The 21,982-nt window shown below is 33.9% G+C and overlaps 1 protein-coding gene across 2 annotated transcripts in view; it reads left to right on the top strand.

Annotated features, from left to right (window-relative positions):
- MYCBP2 (MYC binding protein 2) overlaps positions 1-21,982 on the top strand; it is a 267,214-nt gene that overhangs the window by 200,929 nt on the left and 44,303 nt on the right. Inside the window, exons 37-40 of one of the 2 annotated variants that reach the window (XM_040266904.1) lie at positions 713-937; positions 1,770-1,902; positions 5,753-5,875; positions 8,684-8,863. In XM_040266904.1, the coding sequence (XP_040122838.1) occupies positions 713-937; positions 1,770-1,902; positions 5,753-5,875; positions 8,684-8,863 (661 nt within the window). The remainder of the gene's footprint in view (positions 1-712; positions 938-1,769; positions 1,903-5,752; positions 5,876-8,683; positions 8,864-21,982) is intronic. The other variant, XM_040266905.1, reaches the window with a different exon arrangement.

The raw sequence follows: 21,982 nt of genomic DNA, 5'->3' as shown, positions 1-21,982 counted from the left end.
CTCTCCTCTCTACTAAAACATGATCATCTTTTTCTATTAATAGCATTAATATATCACTGTCTAATAATAGTCTAGCAAATCAACGAGACTTTTATTTGTGCTATATTAAGAAAAGGTGAGTTATTAAACTCTTATAAGTACTCTTATTCATAACTAGTTAAAATCGAGTGGTTTTTATTTCTTGCACAGTTTTCTTCATTGTTATCTCTGTTTATAGATAAGTCTCTAGAATTTTTATACCTGTTTTTCTGTTTGTTAATAGCTATTACAAACAAAAATGGAAGAAAATGAAGATTTAGACTTTTAACCCATACCAACAGGCAGCAATGCAATAATAACGATGCAGAATTCTTCAGTTGTGGTTCATATAGTAAATTATTTTCGTTTCTCCTATTGTTAAATAGTTTACTGACAGATAGACGTAAAATCAAGTACTGCCTTGTTCCTCAAATTAGAGGGGACAGGAGCTAAAGTTCAGCTGCTCTCCTGCTATAATTTTCTTCTCCAGCTCTATTTTAAACATTATTCAGAATTGAATAACAGAAAGATTCTTTAATGTAGTGTTAACAAACACTTCAGTTATTTCTGTATATGTGTTCTTTTTCTTAGTTGCTGTATTATGAACTTGCTTTAAAAGCTATTAAGAAGAGTATGTTGAAAGTGATAATAGATTGTATTTTGTTTACTTTCTTTTTCCTATTCAAATTTTCAGGAACCTAAAACTAATACTGATGACTTTTTCAAAGACATAAACTCCTGCTGCCCACAGGAAGCCACAATGCAAGAACAAGATATGCCGTTCTTGCGAGGAGGGCCAGGCATGTACAAGGTAGTGAAGACGGGACCTTCCGGTCACAACATCAGAAGCTGCCCTAACCTTAGAGGTATCCCAATTGGAATGTTAGTTCTGGGAAACAAAGTCAAAGCAGTGGGAGAGGTATGGATTCTTGTAGCTTCATGACTTCTAAGACATTCATTCTTAATATAATACAACCAAAGCATCTCTTTCTTCCAGAGGTTGTCATTTCCATCCCAGGTTTTTAAATGTTAATGTTCTTTACTTTACTTGTGTTGAAAATACTAATGCGATTTTTCTGTGCTTTTTTAAAACAATTTTATTCTCATAATTATTCTTGGGAAAGCAGTGTAGTAAAATGATTTGTACTGTTTATAAATGTTTGGTATTTGCACATATCTTTCCGTTATCACAAATGTGTACTATACTGTCATGGATGAACAGCACTTTAAAATATTTGCTATGAATCATCAGCATGGAGATGTGTTTAAAGGGTTTCATTTCTTTGTTCCCATCCATGTGTCTCACTGAAGTCCTGAGCAAATAACATTCCTCTTTAGTCCACTCTGGCATTTGCCTCGGCTGACGATGTAGTGTGTCATGCTATTTCTCAGTGTCAGGGTCACTTTCAACTTGCAGTATAGGCACTATCAACCTAACTAATAGAAAGTGTGCTATGTTAGGACATTTTACGTGCCAAACAAAGAGCCACGTGTTTTGGGGTACCATTTAAATTTATGTATGAATTATCCTGTGCCTTAAAAACATACCATTTTTACTGAAGTCATCAGTGAGCATTATTTTGCAAGACTGTTTATTGATTTCTGTCTTACCTCAGGCTGTGGTCTTAATTTCAGAAACTAACTTGATGTTAGAGAGTTACTGGAATAATTGCTCAAACTTTTTGCTGGTTTTCGGCCTGAGTGCTCTGAAAGAATCAAGCCAATCAATCATGCTTTTTGTTATGTACTAGGTAACCAATTCTGAAGGTACATGGGTGCAGCTGGATAAGAACAGCATGGTAGAGTTCTGTGAGAGTGATGAAGGAGAGGCATGGTCCTTAGCTAGAGACAGAGGCGGAAACCAGTACCTCCGACATGAAGATGGCAAGTTGGCTTAAATTTGTGATTTATTCCGATTTACCTTTGCAATCAGAAATTTAAAGTGTACTGTATTTCTTTTGTTGTAAAGAGCTTTTATGTGTGTTTATTTTTGACATAAAATCAAAGCTGAGGGTTTAAAAATCTTGCAAGTGTTGAACTTCCTGTGTGAAATACCTAGGTGCTAAATGAATGCACATAAAAGAAGAGAATTAAAAGGAAATGTGAAACATAGGAATTGGTCTTGTAAAACCTGCTTTCTTATTTCGTTAATAAAATCAGAATTTTATTAAATTTTATTAAATCATAATAGAAATGATAATTCTTCTGTTCCTGTTGAGGACTAAACGTTTTACTCTTTCTACCGCTAAATGGAAGTTCAGTTTTCAAGCCAGTGATCATTGTACTTCTCCCAGGCTATTTCATCCTATTGAATTCTCTGTTAGATAAAGGAGCATTGAATATATGCATAGCTTCTTTTGAGGGTTTCCTATTTTGTTGTTAGAATTTCAGCTTTAAACTTTATTTTGCTGTTTTTCAACAATGATCTCATTTAATAAGAGATTTTCCATTTTGTCCTCTCTTCATTCTCCTGGTGGCCAAACCTTGTTTAGACCATGTCATCATTTGAAAGTGAAAGTGAAGTCACTCAGTCGTGTCTGACTCTTTGTGACTCGATGGACTGTAGCCTGCCATGCTCCTCCGTCCATGGGATTTTCCAGGCAAGAGTACTGGAGTGGGTTGCTATTTCCTTCTCCAGAGGATCTTTCCAACCTGGGGATTGAACCTGGGTCTCCCACATTGTAGGCAGACGTTTTACCGTCTGAGCCACCAGGAATGTCATGTCATCATTTAGGTGAAGCTTTAACTGCTCCTGACAGAGTAAAGGGTTAACTTTGATCTGAAAGATCCCAATTCACCGCTAGAACAAAACTGATATTACCTAGAAGTTAATTTTTATTTCTTCATATTCAGATTGTGCATCCCTCGTGGTCAGCCACAGATTCTTTATCTTTGTATTCCTAGTGCACAAACAGTTTGGCACATACTCATTGTTCACTAAGTTTTCTGAATACAAATTGAGTCACAAAAGTATTATCAAAATAAGACTTTTCTACCAAATCTCAAAATTTATAGATAGGGTCAGACAGTTAAAAGAACATGCATTTTTTAATCCAGAAGAGTATAAAGTTATAATAATCATTATCCAAGAGGTAATATGGCCATAGTATAGATAGATTCAAGGCAGGTTTGGAATTTGTATGGATAATGGAGTATGTTTAGATTTATTAACATGGTACATTAAACATTCTTCCATTTTCCTCACAACATGCCTTTGAGATAGGTTATATAATCTTCATTTTACAGTTAAGGAAACTAAAGCTCATAGAATTTATAATGACTTGTTATACCACTGGATACTGGGCAGATGAAAGGCTTGAGCCAGAATCTTCATTCATATTCCAAATGCTGTGCTCATTATACCACACTGCATCAGTTATCCACTGAACATGATTTGAGAACCTGCTTCTTTTCCCTTGTCCTTACAGATACATTTTTCTTATTCAAGGATGATATCATCATAAAATAATGTTCTGAGAGAGTAGAACTGTTCATTATGTTTTGAAAAGTAGAAGACTTCATTTCATGTAAATCAGACATTTTACAAGCTAACTTTAGTAGTTATAGTATACTTCCTACATATATGTTAGTAATATATTTATTACATATCCATCAGTCTTTAAACATTTCCATTATACAGGGATATTGAGATACAAATGAAAATAACCTAAAGTAAGATCAGCTTTTTATAAACATAATTAATCTGAGAGTGGTTTAAGTGACTGTCAGAGCCTTTGTAGCTTAGTAATCATTTTAGCTTTTAACACCAAGGCTTCCATAGTGGCTCACAGGTAAAGGCTCCACCTGTACAGGAGACCTGGGTTCAATCCCTGGGTGGGGAAGATCCCCTGGAGAAGGAAATGGCAACCCACTCCAGTATTCTTGCCTGGGAAATACAATGGACAGAGGAGCCTGAGCTACAGCCCATCATGTTGCAAAAGAGTCAGATACAGCTCAGTGACTAAACAACAAACAACAGCAATCATTTTAACTAGCAACGAGCATAAATTCTAACAGCGGGCTCTGGAACTGCACTGCCAGGGTGCGTATGCCAGCTCTGTAGCTTTTCATTTGTAGGACTTTGGCCAAATTACCTGGTATCTCTGTGCCTCTGTTTTCTCATTTACAAAATGAAGATAATTTATAAGTTGAATATGAAAGCTAAGTGAACGAATAACAAAGCTGGCAGATGGTAAGGTTAGCTATTATTGTTAAAATGTAAGATGCTTTCCATACTAAGAAGTAAGTTTTAATATGGGAAGTTGTATTCCCATCTATTTAGAAAGTAGACGTTCTTTCTGTATAAAATGCTTCTTAAATTAGGATGTTGTTTCTACTAAAGTATATACTCAACCCTAAAAGAGGTGTTAAGAGAAGTTTAAATTTCTCTGTAATCGCTTAATGATTTTTTGGTGTGTGTGTGTGTGTGTGTGTGTGTGTGTAGTGTGAATCTTAATATTTTGACATAAAATCTGGGGTCATAGGAAAGAAATAAAAAGATAGTGCCTTAAAGTCACTAAGATTAGTTTGATGTGTTACTCAAATAGTTTGCTCATTGGTATTCGTATGTAATTGAATTTAGTATGGAAATAAGATTTGTCACTATAGTAATTTATTCATATAGAGCAGCGTAAGTAAAACAAAACCTTTCCTCTTTGTAAAAATCTTTTGTAGGCCTTTGATGTCTGTAGATAAAGCTAATAGGCAAAGATACTGCTGTGGTCAAAACAGCCATACTTGGTACTTAGACTTTCTCAATCTAGAGGGTGAGAGCAGAGCTGTCTTTTCCATTCAGACTGTTGTTCATGGGTAAATTTCAGGAGAAATATTTTGCTACTGAAACACCTCATACTGAAGAGTTTTGCCTAAGAGAAGTGCTAGGATTAGTTTCTTGAAATAAAAAGCCTAGACATGCTGGTAAAGAGTTAAACTATACACTACTACCGGTACAGCAGAATTCTGACTTATGGGGAGGAAGAAAACATTGCCACTTTCTTCTAATTCCATTTTCAGTTTAAAGGGATATAAATTTTAAAATATATTTTAAACCATCAGCTATTCATAATGCTGTTTTAATGGAATAAATACTATTTTCTCTTTTTTACCATTCATTTGATAGATTTTACTTTGCCTTTTATTAGTTACATTGTGTTAATAAAAGTGCTTATAAAACCAGGTTTATCATCCTTCCATTTAGGGAACATATCTTTTATATAATGAGTAAAAATAAGTACAAAGTTAAATTTTCCATAATTTTCACATTGAGAACTTAAAATATTTTATAAGTGAAAATTTCTTTTGATACCATGTACTTAGATATTTTGAAGATACTTTTCTATTTGAATACTGGTATAGAAGATATTTTATTTTCTGATTTATGGGACATCCGTTTTTATTTTATAAAATGTCCTTGTATAAGTTTGTTACAGATATAAGTTCCTGGTCCAGAAATATTAGTATACATTCAGTGATATATCCTGCCACAATAAAAGCAAATTGACTCCATAACGGTATATTCCATTTCTAAGTATAATAGTGGATTTGATAGATGAAAACAAAGCTTTGTCGTGCACTTTGTCGATGTCAGTGACCTAACTGGTAGACTTATCAAATCTAAATGTGAGGTTATTTTGAAATTTACTCATCATAAAAATCTTTCTTGCCATTTTCTCTCTTTATTCTATAGAGAATAGCATATAAGAAACTAATTTTATAGATGTTCCTTTTATTGTAGAACAAGTTCTTCTGGATCAAAATTCTCAAACTCCTCCTCCAAGCCCTTTCTCAGTACAAGCTTTTAATAAAGGGGCAAGTTGCAGTGCCCAAGGATTTGATTATGGACTGGGAAATAATAAAGGTAGGTGTTTAAAAGTGAGTTTCTTACTTACCCAACAACTGTAGTATTTTTATTACCTTCTCTTACCCATTATTATTACTGTTCACCCACAGAACTTTTTTAAAGTTTGTTACTAGAAAACTAACAAAATGCTTATGAAGGTATTTTTTTTTAATTTATTTTTTATTGAAGGATAATTTTTTTTACAGAATTTTGCTGTTTTCTGTCAAACATCAACATGAATCAGCCATAGGTATACATATATATTCAATTTGAAAGTATTATTTTAACAAGTTTTGCTTTTATCCATTTTAGCTTAAGTTTATAGTTCTTATTTACTTGTTCCCATTTTATAAACACTCATTTTGAATTCACATCATTAAGATTCTGTGTCACTATATCTAGTAGAACTTTTTTTAATCATCCACTTGCTATTAAATATTAATGAGCAAAAAAAAAGCTTTCCACAATGATCTGTTTAAAATCAAAATATTTTGAGTAATATTTTTAAGTAATATTGTACATTAGCTTTATTAAATATGTGTGATTTTGAATGTAATCAGTTATCTTAGTTAATTTTGAATTACATGAAATGATATCTTTGGGTTTGATTTTATAATGAAACCAAAAAATTATAAAAAGTAAAACAAAACCCCTAAGCCATATAAATATTAAAAGTATACAGTTTGTTTTGGTAGCTTTAACAGAAGAGACCAGAATCATGGACAGTCCAAATAATAATTACTTTGGAATAATTTATGCTTGAATTTCATCTGTAATTCCATTTGTATGTAAATTTGGACACAGTGTTTCTTATAAACCTGATCCTAACTCATAGCTTCAAAATCAGCGATACTGTCGGCAGGTGGCATTCAACTGGACAGTAGGAAGGAGAAGATAGTCTCCATGGAAATACTCTAACTTTAAAATGTTATTTTAACTAATTCGTAGGATTTGATTTCCAGAAACAAAGACAGTTGTCTTAATACATGACTTGAAGAGAAAGTGAGATAGTGAAATAGTCAACGAAATACAAAATACATCATTATGGAGGAAATACTCAATTCAGAATAAAATCATTTTCTATTTGATACCTTTATTGCTTTCCACAATGTATTTTTATGAAGGAAGCCTTAGCTACAAGATTTCTTTTTGGCTCTTCCTCCTGGATTGGGTTGCTCTAACCTACAGGCTTAGGTACTGTCTGCTCGCTCATTTCTGGTAGCTCAGATTTCAGCTAACTTAAACTAGATCTTCATGCTTAAGTAGGGTAAGTGCTTTGTGGTGTTTGCTTCATGTCCCTTTCCTTCTACCACTGCTAATCCTTAAATTAAAATCTCAATGTTTACTTACCACATATACCTGTATAGCAATCTGTTTAAAGCCATGTTTAATTCAAATTGTATGCTTTACGTCTCTTAATATGTCCAGATTGTACTGGTGGCTGTCACATTAAATCAGTCTTTAAAACATAGTTTGATAAAACATCTTAAGAATAAAAATCAACTTTTAAGAGACACAGACATTTCTGAAAACATTTGGTCTTTTTTTTTTCTTGAGAACATTTGTTATTAAATAAAAATTGTGTATTACTTTTTAAAAGTGACTTTGCTAATATTGTTCAGAAATAGCATGGACTTGTTAATAGACTTCAAAGGTTCTTAGATGGAGCAAAGAAATATTAAGAAATTTTGATCTGATTATATATATATATAAAACCTCTGTTTTTATCTTGCCTTTAGTAGTAGTTCTCATTTTCTTTAACTCTTGAACTACCCAAGGTCAAGCAATTGTTTTTGCAAAAATTCTTTTCCCTTAAAACAATTTTATAAAATTCTTCATCATCTCTAAAATCTTTCCTGTAATCTGCAGCATTAATTTTTTTTTTAAGTAAAGACATGTAACTTTTGTTCACAGTTCTATTTCTTGTTGGTGTTTCATTTACAGTTTTACTTACAAAACTTTATTATATTGAGAGAATATGGCTAGGAAAGTGCTGTTTTTCAGTTTCTGCCTCAGCTAGTCTGGATATGTTTATTGTTCTCCCTTCTTCTTTAACGTCAGTTAAACCTTTGAATATATATATTCTCATAAATAAGGAGCTGTCATCCATCCAATTATATCATTTCATATTTTGTTATTTTTGTCGTAATGTCCTTTGTATTTAATTTGAAGAAAATTTCAGAATTCATGTTTGAGGTACTGTTTAAATAAGGTAGATTATATTCCTTTTTATCTTATAGGTCTGACAGATTTTTATATTGTCTATCTGAGCAAAAGAGTTCATGCTTTTAAAAATGTATTTCTTTGGCAATAGCAACTTTATAAAAGAAAATATAAATTTAGTAATTTATAACTAAATATTACTAAGGTAATAACATACTTTGCCTCCCTTCAATCCTACATTAAATTATTCATATTATTTGCATATTTTCTGCATGAAGTATACTACATATGAGACAGAGTGATGATAATCACTGTCAGATACTGTCTAGAAAATGACATTAACTTAGGTTTTCATTTATATTTGTACGATACAAATCAGCTTATCATAGTTACTTCATAGACTCTGTGTGTTCTCCTACTACTGCTAGATGTAAATAAATTTAAATGGGTTTGTTTTGATAGGTGGGCTATTATGTAAAATTTGTTGGAGTGCTTCTATTATTAAAACAACACGTAGCATTCAGTCCCTATTTGAGGCTAATGATCACCAACTTCCTCAAGAGTTCTGAATTGGCATTGTTTTATCTAGTGTTTGACTATCTGAAATGTCGTAAAGCACCATTTACTTTGCCATTTTGGATGTTAATTAATAACAAGTTGTAGTCTTCACTGTTTTGCCCACTGCAGGTGACCAACTGAGTGCCATATTGAATTCCATTCAGTCACGACCCAATCTCCCAGCTCCTTCCATCTTTGACCAAGCTGCAAAACCTCCCTCTTCCTTAGTCCACAGCCCATTTGTGTTCGGACAGCCCCTTTCCTTCCAGCAGCCTCAGCTTCAGAGTAAGTCTCGTCAGCCTTACCTGCCTCATCAAACCATTTCTGAAGCTTTGTTCTGAGTTGTTTATCAGTTGCTGATTATTTATCAACTCACCTAGTTGGTTTTATTTAAAAAGGATGTTATCCTTTCCCACATTTTTGAAGCACTTAAGGTGTTCTGACCTAAGACATACCTCAGCTAAGACATTTATTTGTAATCACATTTTTTATTAAGTGTGGTTATTAAAACATTACTATTAATTTTTGTTCTAATTCCAAAATAAGCAAATCATACTATAAAATATATAAAGAAAACATTTGATTTATATTTTTTATAAAATGCATGACTATGTTAAGCATCAGTTCTAGGGATAACTTTTGTTGATTTACATTGGAGTTTTGTTACTTAGCAATGCCCCAAGAGAATGAACCTATTTCACTTTACCAGTGGGTGGAGGAGAGGCTGTCCTGGGCAGGTTTTTTTGTTTCTTTTAAGTGAATTTGATGTCTCTGAAATGACTAGCAACTTAGGTTTCCACATTATTTTAAATTGTCTCTTTTCTTGCTTATTGTTGTTGTTGTTCTTAATATATTAAACTGGTCATTTGATTCCAGTTCAGCCTTCTAGGCAAAAGGCCCTTCATCCATGATATAAATAGTAATTCATACTGATCCAGAAAATAGAACCAGACAAACTGCACTTATACTAGCCAAGTCTTCTTTTTTCTTAATAAGCAGCTGAGGCTTCCCCGTAAATGTCTCAAAACTCCTAATATGACACCAATATGCTCTTCTTGGCTGTCAGCTTACATCTTGACTATATAGTATGTAAACACAGTCACAGAATTGAGAGAGTTTATCTCAGCCTGTAGAGTCATCTGTCTGAATTCAAGTGCATGACCTCTTTGCTGTGCTTTACTTTAAGGAAGTACATTCACACTTAGATCTAAATTATTTTTCTACAAAAATACCTTCATAACTATTATTGGGATTACTTAAGAGAATACCAGCTTGTTTAGTTTTTGTTAGGACCTAGGTAGTATATCGTTAGCAAATGATATTATTCATTGTGATATTATTATCTATCTTAGGAAAAGAATATACTGGAGTATAAGCTTTTCTAGGTTTGTGCTAAGCATTAGGCAAGTTCAATTAATTAGCTTGTAAATATAAGTAGTATCAATTTCTAGCTAATTATCTCCATTCATATATAATATTCACTTTAATGTCTTTTAAAAGAAGAATTTCAAGGAAACATAATAGTGTCATGTGTGTGAAATAGTATTTTTCTTCCTTGATAAATATTATGATGAAGACTGAGTTTACCTATTTAATGGAGCAACAGACATTTTACATTCAGATGTACCCAGGTTGTAGGAAGTCTTAAAGGCAAGGACAAGGGAGTAAAAAGGAAAAAATTGTAACCAGGCAGAAAATTCATATTGAATATAAAATTTTAAAAGAGAAGTTACCCTGATAATGTCCTAGTGGCAGCAGACAAGAGAACTAAGGAATAAGGACCTATTTGTTTCTCCTCAAGGGTCATTGCAACTCTTTTCAAAAACTTGTCTAAAAAAAGTATAATTACTGTTTTTATTTTACCAATTGTTTAATGAAATATTATGAAACAAATGTAAAGAAAATCAGATTTGTCTTTTTTAAAGGACAGTAGGTTCCTAACTGACATTGTGTCAGTGTGATCTTGTCCACATTCTGTCTGAGTGTTACTAGTATGACCCCTTCCTTTATCACCCTATTCGAGCACATTTGAAATCATGGCATAGAAATGTCTCAGAATTACCTGTTTTCTGAATTATTTCTTGTGTGTGCTCCAGTGATACAAACTTCTTATTCTCAGCAGAATATCGCTAAAGCTTGATTACCATATTCCAGAAACCAGAAGTTTTAATCTTTAGCACAACTAAAGATTATAGTTTAATGTTTTATAAATACACTAAAGTTGTAGTAATCTCATCATATTGGGAAAATTGAATGTGGCAGAATTAAAATTCCGTTAAGATACTCTTTCCTGAATTCCACTGCTCTCCATCCCACCAGTTTTTCATATTGCTTCAGAAAAGGGCTTATTCATACTGGACTTTCCTTTACTAATTATTAGTAAAATAAGCATCATTTTTGTCTTATCCTTTTGTGTTTCTAAAATAAAATGTTATGTATAGAAGACCGTATTTACTAATTTTTGCTTATGCTGATAAGTCACCATTATGTACTAAATACTGTCCTTAAGCATTGTAGTATATTCTCATTTGAGATGATATCTTTATCTTACAGGTAAAGAAATGGAGGCTTAAAAAGGATAAGTGATATGCCCCAGAAACACACATAGTAAATGGTAGAGTCAGAAGATAGAGGCCAGTTCTGACTACAAAGGCCATGTTTTTATATATCTAGCTTTGCCTATTAATAGATAATGAAAAAAATCTGTTCTTTAATATATAATATTTAAATTTCTGTTTCCATTTAGTTCTAACATCTAGGATATTAGCTTTGTTTGTATTGGTTATTTTCCCCTTCATAGTTTAAGACTGTAGCATGATTTGAAAGGAAAAGATTTTTCAAATACCATAACTCGAGTTCCCAGTTAAGTAGATGGGCTCTAGGAGGACATATATAAACCTCCTCACAAGTCAGCTTTATGAGCATTTTTGTCAATATTTCTTTAGGTTTTCTTCCCCCTAAGCATAGGGTGTTTTAAATTAATCTTTGGAATTGAAAATAATCTAGCACATTAAATTAATTTGGTTATTTTTTAAATTAGCAAAATTATTTTGCACATGCACACATCCATATGTACATACAAATTATTTCATCTGTTATTCTAATGAAATAGAATAATTATAGGAATAAAAGTCACAAATTTTCCTTGTCTTACCATATTTATATGTATGCAAAGGCATGAGAGAGGTGTGTATATAAACTTTTCCTTTGCTATTCTACCATTTACTTTTTTATTTCAAAATTATTTAAGTAGACTTTAGAATTGGTAGGTAATTTGGCAGTAAGTTTCTAATGGACTGAGGTGGGAAATTGTCTCCTTTTCTTGAAAAAGAATTGAGTTGAAAAGAAAAGGAATTGCCCATTTTCTTCTAAGAATATTGCATTCTTAATTTTCATTATCTTTCCTCATTTCTTTTGAAAACATCATTTTATTTATCCCATTGCCTCTGACAATATCTCACACGTCACAAGCATTCAGAGAGTATTTATTGATTGTGAATGCCTAAGATGATCACTTCTGCAGTGTGAACCGTGAGTTTGAGATGCTGCGTTTCTTGTTATCTTCTGATCAATATTCCAGAACTTATTCATAATACGTCTTCAAAATAGAGAAGGAAAATTTCCTTAGTAATTAAATCCAGCTTTAGTGTTGTGACATCTAATAATTCTGAGTTTATACTAATGGAATTTTACATAAGATAATCCAATCCAAAAACTGTTTTTCACAGGACTATGTTTAACATACATATTTTCTAGCTGCTGTCCAAGAAGCTAAATAATTTGCTTTTTTGTAGAAAAAAATGTCAAATAGAACATTAAGACAGTTCACCATTTTGTCAGTGATTTTAAACATATAACATATAATATGGTTATCATACTTTAAGCTCAGCTATGAGAGTTCTGTGTTACTTTACAACAAGACTTTTTCTTTTATACTCATTTATCACATTCTCAAGTGAGACAGAAATTTTGCTAAATGTGACAAGAGTCCGTCTGAGTATCTGCATGCATACTGATTAGTGTTTGAATATACTACCATTTAACTAAAGCACTGTTATTTACTTACCTAGCCTCCAATGATGTAGTGATGGAAAGACTTTAAGCTCACATTTCCTCTCCAGCCACTCACTAGCTTTAGTTAGGTCACTTCACATTTCTAGAGCCCTTTTTAACTCATCCATAAAATGCAGTGCCTGATGATCATTATCTGCTGATATATGCCTTTTGATGCAAACATTCAGCATCTCTCACAGTCCAAGGCAGAGTGGGGAAAAATCACCATCTCAGACAGGGCATTCTATTCTCTGTGGAGTGAGTGTCAGGATGGGATTTGGAAAGGTACAAAGGAGGTTTTTTAGCTACTGTTCCATACATTTTCATAGCTTAACTTTATTATTTGCTTTGAGATTGATTCTTCATATGGTAACACTGTAACCAGATATTAGTATTAAAGGCAGGTTTGTTTCTGAGTCTTAGACTTCATCTTTATCCTGGACTGCAGTCGCAGCCTAGAATCTATCCACTTGTTTCCTTGCTGGGCTGTGAGCTGTGACATGGATGGAACACTTGACTTAGGAAGGAGACCTGTGTTTTAATCTCTCTCCTCCCTCCAGTTAGTTTTGTGACACTAAGCTGATTTCTAAGATCCTTTACCTCTTTATAATTTTTGTCAAAAAAAATTAAAGATGATATCAACAGATTTTATAAAGTCAAATAAGCTCAATAAAATGTTTCATGCTTGAGCCTTTAGCATCTGTCACAGGGGCCAATATATATATATTTCAGTTGCACTCTAACGTCTCTAGCCTCCCTGCACATCCTTGTCATTTCAGTCCTGGGCCAGGATTTATTTTCATTCCATGTCACCATCTTCTCGGTGGTAGCAAAGTCTGGACCCATGTTCCTCTTCCTCTTCTTCAGCCCTGATGAAGTTCATTCTAGAAGCTTAAACCCCCAAGAATGCTGCTGTTGTTTATAGGATAGTGTGCCTTAGTGCATCTCTTTGCTTTCTCCTGACAAGATCTGACCTTCTGTCTCTCTTCTTGCGCCCATCTCTCTTGGCTACTAAGTTTATTCTACACTTCATTCCCATTTTTCTTCAGATGGGTCATTTATTCTTCCATCATGTATTTACCTGCGTTTGTTAAGTATCTACTCTATGCTAGGCTATAGGGAGCAATAAGGTAGAGAAAATAACATCACTAATCTTTTCAAATACTGTCAAAGGCAGCCATGTTTTTTTTAATGACATTTTTTTTTTAAGTCTGCAGGAACAGATATTCACAGGATGCATTGGAAACACAGGAGAAAAGCTGCCTGCTCTGCCAGAAAAGATTAGAGAGGTTAGAGCTACTGTTGCATAGCAAACCACCTCAAAACTTCCTGACTTAAAATGAGCATTGTTTAGCTCACAGTTCTGTGGGTTGGCAGAGAAGGCTGGGCTCAGCTGGATAGGTGTTGGACCCTGCCTGGGATTCTTCATGCATCCATAGGTCAGCCAGGTATTTTTGCCTCGGGGGTTAGCTGGCCATTGGCTGGTGTGAAAAGGATGATTAGGCCTGTTTTTTGTCAGTCAGTGGGTTACCCTGGGTGTATCTGCCTGGACATTGCAGGATTCTGAGAAAGAAAAAGTGTTGGCAATCTATTGAGACTTACACTGACACAGCATCACACCTGCCATCGTCTGGTGGTCAAAGCAATGCACTTACGGTCAAGAATGGAGAAATAGACTCCACCCTTGATTAGAGTTGCTTCTGCAACGGGGCGTGGATCACGGTGGGAATAATTGTCACTGTCTTCTCAAATGATTGATTAGACATGTTAAATTTGAGATTCCTGTTAAATCCAGTGGAGATACCTAGTAGAGATTGACACATGACCCTGGGGTTCAGGGGAACTGTCTGGGCTGGACACATAAGTTAGGAGTATATTTGGCTTATAGCAGAATGATGTGAGAATTGTTATATACACTTAAAGCCCTAAGGGTGGATTAAAGCAGCAGGAAAGTGTGTGTAGGGAGAAAAGAAAGGATAGCTAAAGACTGAACCCTGGGAGCATTTCAGTGTTCTGACATGGGAAAGAGGAGAAATCAGCGAGAGAGACTGAGAAGTGGCCACAGAGGCAGGAAAACCAAGGCAAGTGGAGAAAAGTATTTCAGGGAACAGTGATCATCTGTATCAGATGTGGTGATGTGTCGGGTAAAGAGAGGACTGAGCACCGTGAGGTCACTGATGACAAGAGCAACTCCAGTAGGGTGAGCTGCCAGGGCTTGATGGAGTAGCTTCAAGATAAAGAGTGGGATGCGAAATTGAAGATAGTTATTACAGATAAATCTGTCACGTTTTACTGTAAAGGGAAGGAAAAAATAAAGTGAAACCAAGATAGAGGACGTGAGATCTGGTGAGGTTTTTGTTTGGTTTGGTTTTTAAGGGGGGGAAAAGGTAACATTAAGGTTTTTTTTTTTAATGAGAATGATCCAATAGAGAGAAATATTGCTGATGCAGGAGAGAGGGGAGAATTGCCAGAGCAGTATTCTTCCGTGGAAGAGGGGATGGGATTTAGCACGAAGTGGAAATGTTGGCCAGGTAGGAGCAGAAACAGTTCATCTGTCAGAACAGGAGAGAAAAGAATACGTAGTGTTCGCAGCATGAGAATCTTCTCCATTTGCTTTTTGTCTTGTTTTGTTTTCTCAGTAGAATAGAAGCCATCATCAGCTCAGAATTAGCATGGGGAGAGTGTGTTGGTGGTCTGAAAAAAGAGGAGAAAGCGTGAAATAGTAATAGCTAGAAGGCGATGGCACCCCACTCCAGTACTCTTGCCTGGAAAATCCCATGGACAGAGGAGCCTGGTGGGCTGCGGCCCATGGGGTCACGGAGAGTCAGACAGGACTGAGCGACTTCCCTTTCACTTTTCACTTTCATGCATTGGAGAAGGAAATGGCACCCCACTCCAGTGTTCTTGCCTGGAGAATCCCAGGGACGGGGGAGCCTGGTGGGCTGCCATCTATGGGGTCGCACAGAGTCGGACACGACTGAACTGACTTAGCAGCAGCAGCACATGGCAGTCCTTTACTACATAACAGGCACCATTTTAAGCACTTCAAAAGAATAAGCTCATTTGATTATGTTCAAAAACATGATGCACGTAAGAAACTCATGCATTGTTAGCTTAGAGTGTTAGTGTCCTAAAGGCATTGTCTTACACTAGAGACGGTGGGGCCGCCTCATGAAGGTCTTGTAAGCCATTCTCAGTAGTTTAGACTTAATACTGTGTAAAATGAGTAAAGTGTAGGAAACAGATGAAGGATTATATAGTTCTGTAGAATTTTAAATAAAAAGAATGATGTGATCAGTCTTACATTTGTGAAAGAAAGATAACTGAAAATATTATGAGAAGGGTTCTGGAGAAGGGGAGAGTGTTAGAAGCAGAAATTCTAGAGACGAGCTGAGTAGGGCTTAAACTAAGGTAAATTACAATGGGAAAATAGAAGGAACACGTTTAGAAACATGTAGGCAGTGAAATTGTACAGGAAGTGCTAAAGATAGTCAAAGGAGCCAGTCTAGAATGATGTCCAGTTTCCCTTTGTTTTGGAAGATTATATGCTTACCTGATACCAATACAAAGAATAAAAAGATTTTAAGGAAAAAATGAGTTCAGTTGAGTAACTTAGCTTCCAGAAAGCTGTAATATAATTTGAATAAATATTTAGCATTTCCATAACTGAAGATGGCATTGTTGACTAACAAGTTGATAATATATCATTACAGATTTTTATCCATCTTCCTAACTGCATTTTTATCATGGATTAATGTTATATTCTAGTGAAAGGCATGTTTCTATTTTATCCTAAGGTTGAAAATTTTGTTCTAGTTTTATAATTCATTTAGTATACTGACATTTATGTAAACAACTTTTAGTTTCAATTCTGTGTCTTAAGCTCTTTTTCGTCTGACACATTTATTAAGATTCTGTATCCTGTTAGTGCTTATTCATATCTATATTTATTTATGTATATGTTTTTCAGATGTAGAAAGAAATCTAGTTGTATGAGTCTTTTGCAAACAGTGATAACATTGTGTCATGTTTGCAGTGGAATGACAGGGACAGTGTTCCTGACTTTCTTCACTCAGTTTGAACCTCAGTAATTGTACAATTGCATTTTTCTCTGAATAGAACTACAGATATTTTGACAGTATAGACTCTTACGACAGGCAGTAAGTGGCTAAGCTTAACTTACAATTCAGATATTCTGGAAATTACTTATTTTAAAGCTATTTATTTTTGTAAAAAGTCAAAAAGCGAATGTATTGGTTATCGAGGAGACAATATATAAATAATAGCTTCAACCTAGCCAAAAGATATGCAGATAAGAAATAAGTATAATTATGTATAAGTATTATTCCCACATCTGTCTATTGATGTCTTGGAGGGTTTAGAATAAGGTAATAGTGATGACAGTTGCATACTCAAGCTAGCAGTTGTCTAGACTGACAGCTTTAGATGCAAATCCACTGGGTATAATCCAAAGAAAACAAAAACACTTATTCTAGAAGATACATGCACCCCAGTATTTGCAGAAGCATTATTTATAATTGTCAAGATATGGAAGCACCCTGAGTGCTAATCAACATACGGATAAAGATCATTTCTTCATTGTTGACTCAACACTGAAGGAATATATGTGTGTATGCTCAGTCGGGTCCAACTCTTTGTGACCCCATGGACTGTAGCCCGCCAGGCTCCTCTGCCCATGGAATTTCCCAGGCAAGAATACTGGAGTGGGTTGCCATTTCCTTCTTCAGGGGATTTTCCTGACAGAGGGATAGAATATATGCTCCTTTTTAAAGCTAAACGATGATAGGTACCTTGATTCTTCCAGTGTATTGTCCCACAATTGGTCTTTGGCCAACTGAAATTCGAATGCTTTCCTTATTAAACAAAAAAAATTAAACTTTTATTATAATTAGCCTAGGGAATAAGTTTTTAAATACAGATTACAGTTTTTTAAATACAGATTACAGTGAACTCAGAGTTTCTGTGACCAGAGAATGAATGAAATATTCCAGGGAATTTGAAACTTGGGATTTAAAACAAAGAAAACAAAGAATAAATGACATGTAAAGAATCATATTGTTAATAAAGGGATATTTGATACCAAACAACATTGACTTCAAATGAGTACTGGAGAAGAAAATCCTGCTTTTTAAGGGTTTTGTTTTAAGGATTATTCTCCTTAGTTAACTATATTATGCATAAAAAATCAAAAGCCTACAGAGATTAATAATTAGTTGTTTTATCTTAAAGCAAGATAAAAAGGTGCATGATTAATCTCCATCAAATGTCTAAAAGCTGATCAGTTTTTTCTTCTGTGCATAGGTAGCAATGTTTCTCTTCAGATCACTTCTGTTTTTAAATTGAAAGATCAATCTTTAGTTCAAAGTATTTTAAACATGGGCAAATTTTGTAAAATTAAATGTCTAGAAGTGTTGTGTGAAATCGCAGGTTACTTTATTTAGGCATTTAATAGTAACCTTTTTTAGACCTTCAAAAAATATTTATTTCTTCTTGTTCACTCTGAATCATACCTATTCTCTTTAGGTTTTGTAACATATTGAAAAGACTTCAAGCGTATTTTGGCTTCAAAACCACCTCCAGGAATTTGTCCTTAAACCTCTAACATCTTATCCTACAAGTGTCCATGTATCAATAGTTTTATACATTTATGTTATCGGTATTTTTAATTAAGATAGTCTTCTACTTTCTTGCTCTTGTGTCCCCTTGCTAAACCCGGTCTTCACAAATTTTAGTGACCAGGCTATGAAACTGTCCTTACATGGGCAGTTTGAATTGCCTTGAATTCCAGTCAAAAACTGGCACTATCTGACGTTTTGGGGAAGAGTTGTAGACTCAGTATTAATAGCATAAGAGCTCCTTTTGTAGAGTCTGATGCCTTTGAGTTTTATAGACTTTAAAAAGAAGAATGCTCAAAGATATTAAAATTTTAACAGCTTTTTAGCTTAGATGAACATGACTTGATGGCATGTGGGTCCATCCCTCCATCCACTCCTACCATTCTCTCCTGAACCGGCTTACAAGGGGTCTTTGCAGTTGTCCTTATCGACCGATATCACCCTAGTCAGTGTTTGACTTTTGTTTTGCTAAGTTCAGTTGTCAATTCTAAGATTTCATTTTACTTGCTCTGTTGGCAGTGTTTAACAGGATTGCTTTTTCTTTCTCCCTTGAAACACCTTCTTCTCCTGTGGGTTATGTCCTACCTCAGCTGTTCACCTCTGACCTCTTTCCTACATCCTCCTCTATTCTGTATTTCTAGGAATGTCCAGGTTTGTATTCCGAGGTCTCATCTAGACCTCGTTCCCCCAGTGGTCTTATCCAGGCATGGGGTATTACCCAACATCTGTGTGCTTACGACTCCCAAGTTTATCTCCACTCCGTCTAGGGTATGTGTGTTCATTGTCTTTCTCCTTTTACTGAAGATAAGTTCCATAAGAGCAGGGACTTCATTTCTATTCATTACTTTTTGCTCAATTTCTAGGACATTGTCTGACACATAATACATACACTGTTACCATATATAGAAGGACATTTGGCTTATGAATAGTTCATCTTTTATCTTGGCCATAATGATGTCGGTCAACCATTACTTTTTCTCTTGAGATAAGTGTGTATTCATTTTTTTATTTCAATAATATTAAGAAACTTATCTCCTTATTACCTGAATTTGTTTCAGCTCGGTTGATTACATTTAACTGCCATAAATTAAAATTTTAAATAGTGGATTAATTTTCAGATTTAGAAATTTCTTTTTAAAGCATACTGCTTTTGAAAGACCACTTTAAAGGTTCTGTTAATTCTTTGAAAAATATATATATTTTTTTCATTTTAAGGACTTCGTTTTCTGCATGGTGAATCATTAATGTGTTTAACATTTCAGTGACTTGTAATTTTTTTTTTTTTGCTTTGTTTGTGTTGTGAGACATTTTATAAATAAAATTTGGTATCTCAGTAATATGATCTACAAAACAAACGCTAAATATTGGAATTGGCACTAGTAGTTTTTACTGAAGATGGACTCAGAAAAGTAGTCGACCATAAATGTCAACTTGGGTCCATTCTGAGATGCATACTGGAAAAATTATAGTCCTGTGTCCATACAGAAAGCCAGAGGACAATAGGTTAAACTGTAAGTAACGTTTTTTTAATCTCACACTGTTTACCAAAAAAATTACTTATAAACTTTCATTTATAAGTAAGTGAGCACCAAATTAAAGAAAACTGAATTAAAGAAATATTAGTCTGAAAAGAAATGCTCAAATTTGATTTATCAGTGCTGCGACTGTTATTTAACTTTTAAGCTAATACATTTGGCGCTGTAGTTATTAGTCTAAATTAATTAATTTGACCATTGTTTTCAGTTTTTAATTTTAAAGAAATATAAACTTATTGAAAATTTTAGCAGAATATGAAATTTTTAATAGCAGTTAATAGTTGTGCATACCATTTGAAATGCTTTGTTTCTGCTTGTGTTCTCTGCTAAATTTTTTGTTTCCATTGAATCTGTGCTGCTTCTTTGCCAATGTTTTCCACTATAGAATCTCCATCTCGCAACCTTGCTTCTCGTGAGCGCATTTACAAAAATTATGGTGTAGCTGGGCCTGCCTCTGCTCTCTCATCTCTGTCTCACAAACTGAAGGGTGGGTATGCGTGCCTCCACGGATGGGCCATTCTTAATGAACGTAGGAGCTTTCAAGAAAGAAGTTTTAGTTCACTTCAGTCATTTTCATCTCATTCCATTAAGATTAAAGTTTATCATTTTATTTAAACTTGATATTTTGGGGTAATTTGTGATGTATATGTTCAGTATTGTATTTATTATCCTAATTGATATGCCTGTTTACTATATCTGTAGGTTAAATAGTACTTTTGTTTAATTTCGAAACTGTATGAGGTCTTAAGTAAAATAAGTACATAGAAAGAAATGCCTTTGGGGAATTGTAAAGCCCTTATGACCAGAACAAAGTGGTATCTGTGTAAGCCTCAAGCACATTGTGATCTGTAAGAATATAGTGTCTTATGTGACAGGTTGGTCTTAGACTCATTTTTCTGTTTTTTAATGTAAAAATAATTTTCCTGTTTTAGTTTTTTATGAGAAAGTTTGATAATATAAGTTTTTTAGTTTACCTTTGTTTTCAGAGCCATCCTATTTGGCTTGAGTCTTCCTTATATTTTCCTTAGTCACTTAATTTTAGAAATGTTTAAGCTATTGACAGTTGGTAAAACGTCAGACCATTTTAAAATTTGCTTTGGTCTTTTAAAGTACTGTATATTCCTAATCACATATTTTTATCTTAGAGTAATATTTAATTTAACTTTTAAAATCTTGTATTCTTAAAAATGAGTAAAACAGTTTTATATTTCTCCTTTTTACAGTTGACAGTAATGCTATATAATATTATGGAATAATTGTAGAACCTGATCTCTGTAGTATATAGTCTGGTGTAACCCATAAGTAGTATATACTATGGCATATCATAGTACAGTAGAGTATTATGGGTATATTATATTATAGAAGGGTATTATATAACCTTTTATTTATGATTTTGGCATAAATGCAGATTATTAATGAATTAATATTTAACATTTTTACTAATTTGTTAGAATATACTAAATTTTTATCCTGTCTTATATTATTTTTTCTTCAGAATTCTTTTGAGATTAAGAAAGTGTCTATTATCACTTAAAATTACACATGATAAACATGAGCATTAAACAAAATTAAGTGATGAATGTGAAAGTATTTATGATCTAAAGCTTTTTGACAAAGTGTGTTTATATTTAGTGATACTTAAAACAGCCATATGACCATTTTTAGTGATACTTACTGCATGCCTCAAAACGTTTAAACCCCAAATGAAGAAGACACCCATTAGTTAGTTAGCATATGGGTTTACCACATTTAGCTAACTTGACATTTTTTTTAATATATGAAATATATTTTGGAAAACTAACTTTTTCAGCAGGATTCATTTATAAGTTGACAAACATATGTCAGGAAGAAGTAATTGTGCATTATTTATGCACCTAGGCTCCAACAGGTATTCAGCTGTCACTACTTAACAGATCTAAAAAAATACTCACCATTTCTTGAAGCATGGGAATATGATATAGAGCAGCCCGCACTCTGACCCTCTCTATATAACAAGCAATGTTTGCTGGCATGTGATAAATGGTGTTCCTGATATTTGAAAGAGTCTATTATTTAGCCAATCACAGTAGAGATTTCCTTTGTGAGCAATTGTGCATCATTAATTAGAAAGCACGCCCCTTTCAGAAAATTCACAAATTGCTCTTGTAGAGAAAGATGCCAAGTATAAAAAATTAACTACT

Source organism: Oryx dammah, unplaced genomic scaffold (assembly GCF_014754425.2).
Source record: "Oryx dammah isolate SB20612 unplaced genomic scaffold, SCBI_Odam_1.1 HiC_scaffold_24, whole genome shotgun sequence".
Classification (NCBI taxonomy): Eukaryota; Metazoa; Chordata; class Mammalia; order Artiodactyla; family Bovidae; genus Oryx; species Oryx dammah.
This window is presented reverse-complemented; position numbering and strand designations above follow the sequence as displayed.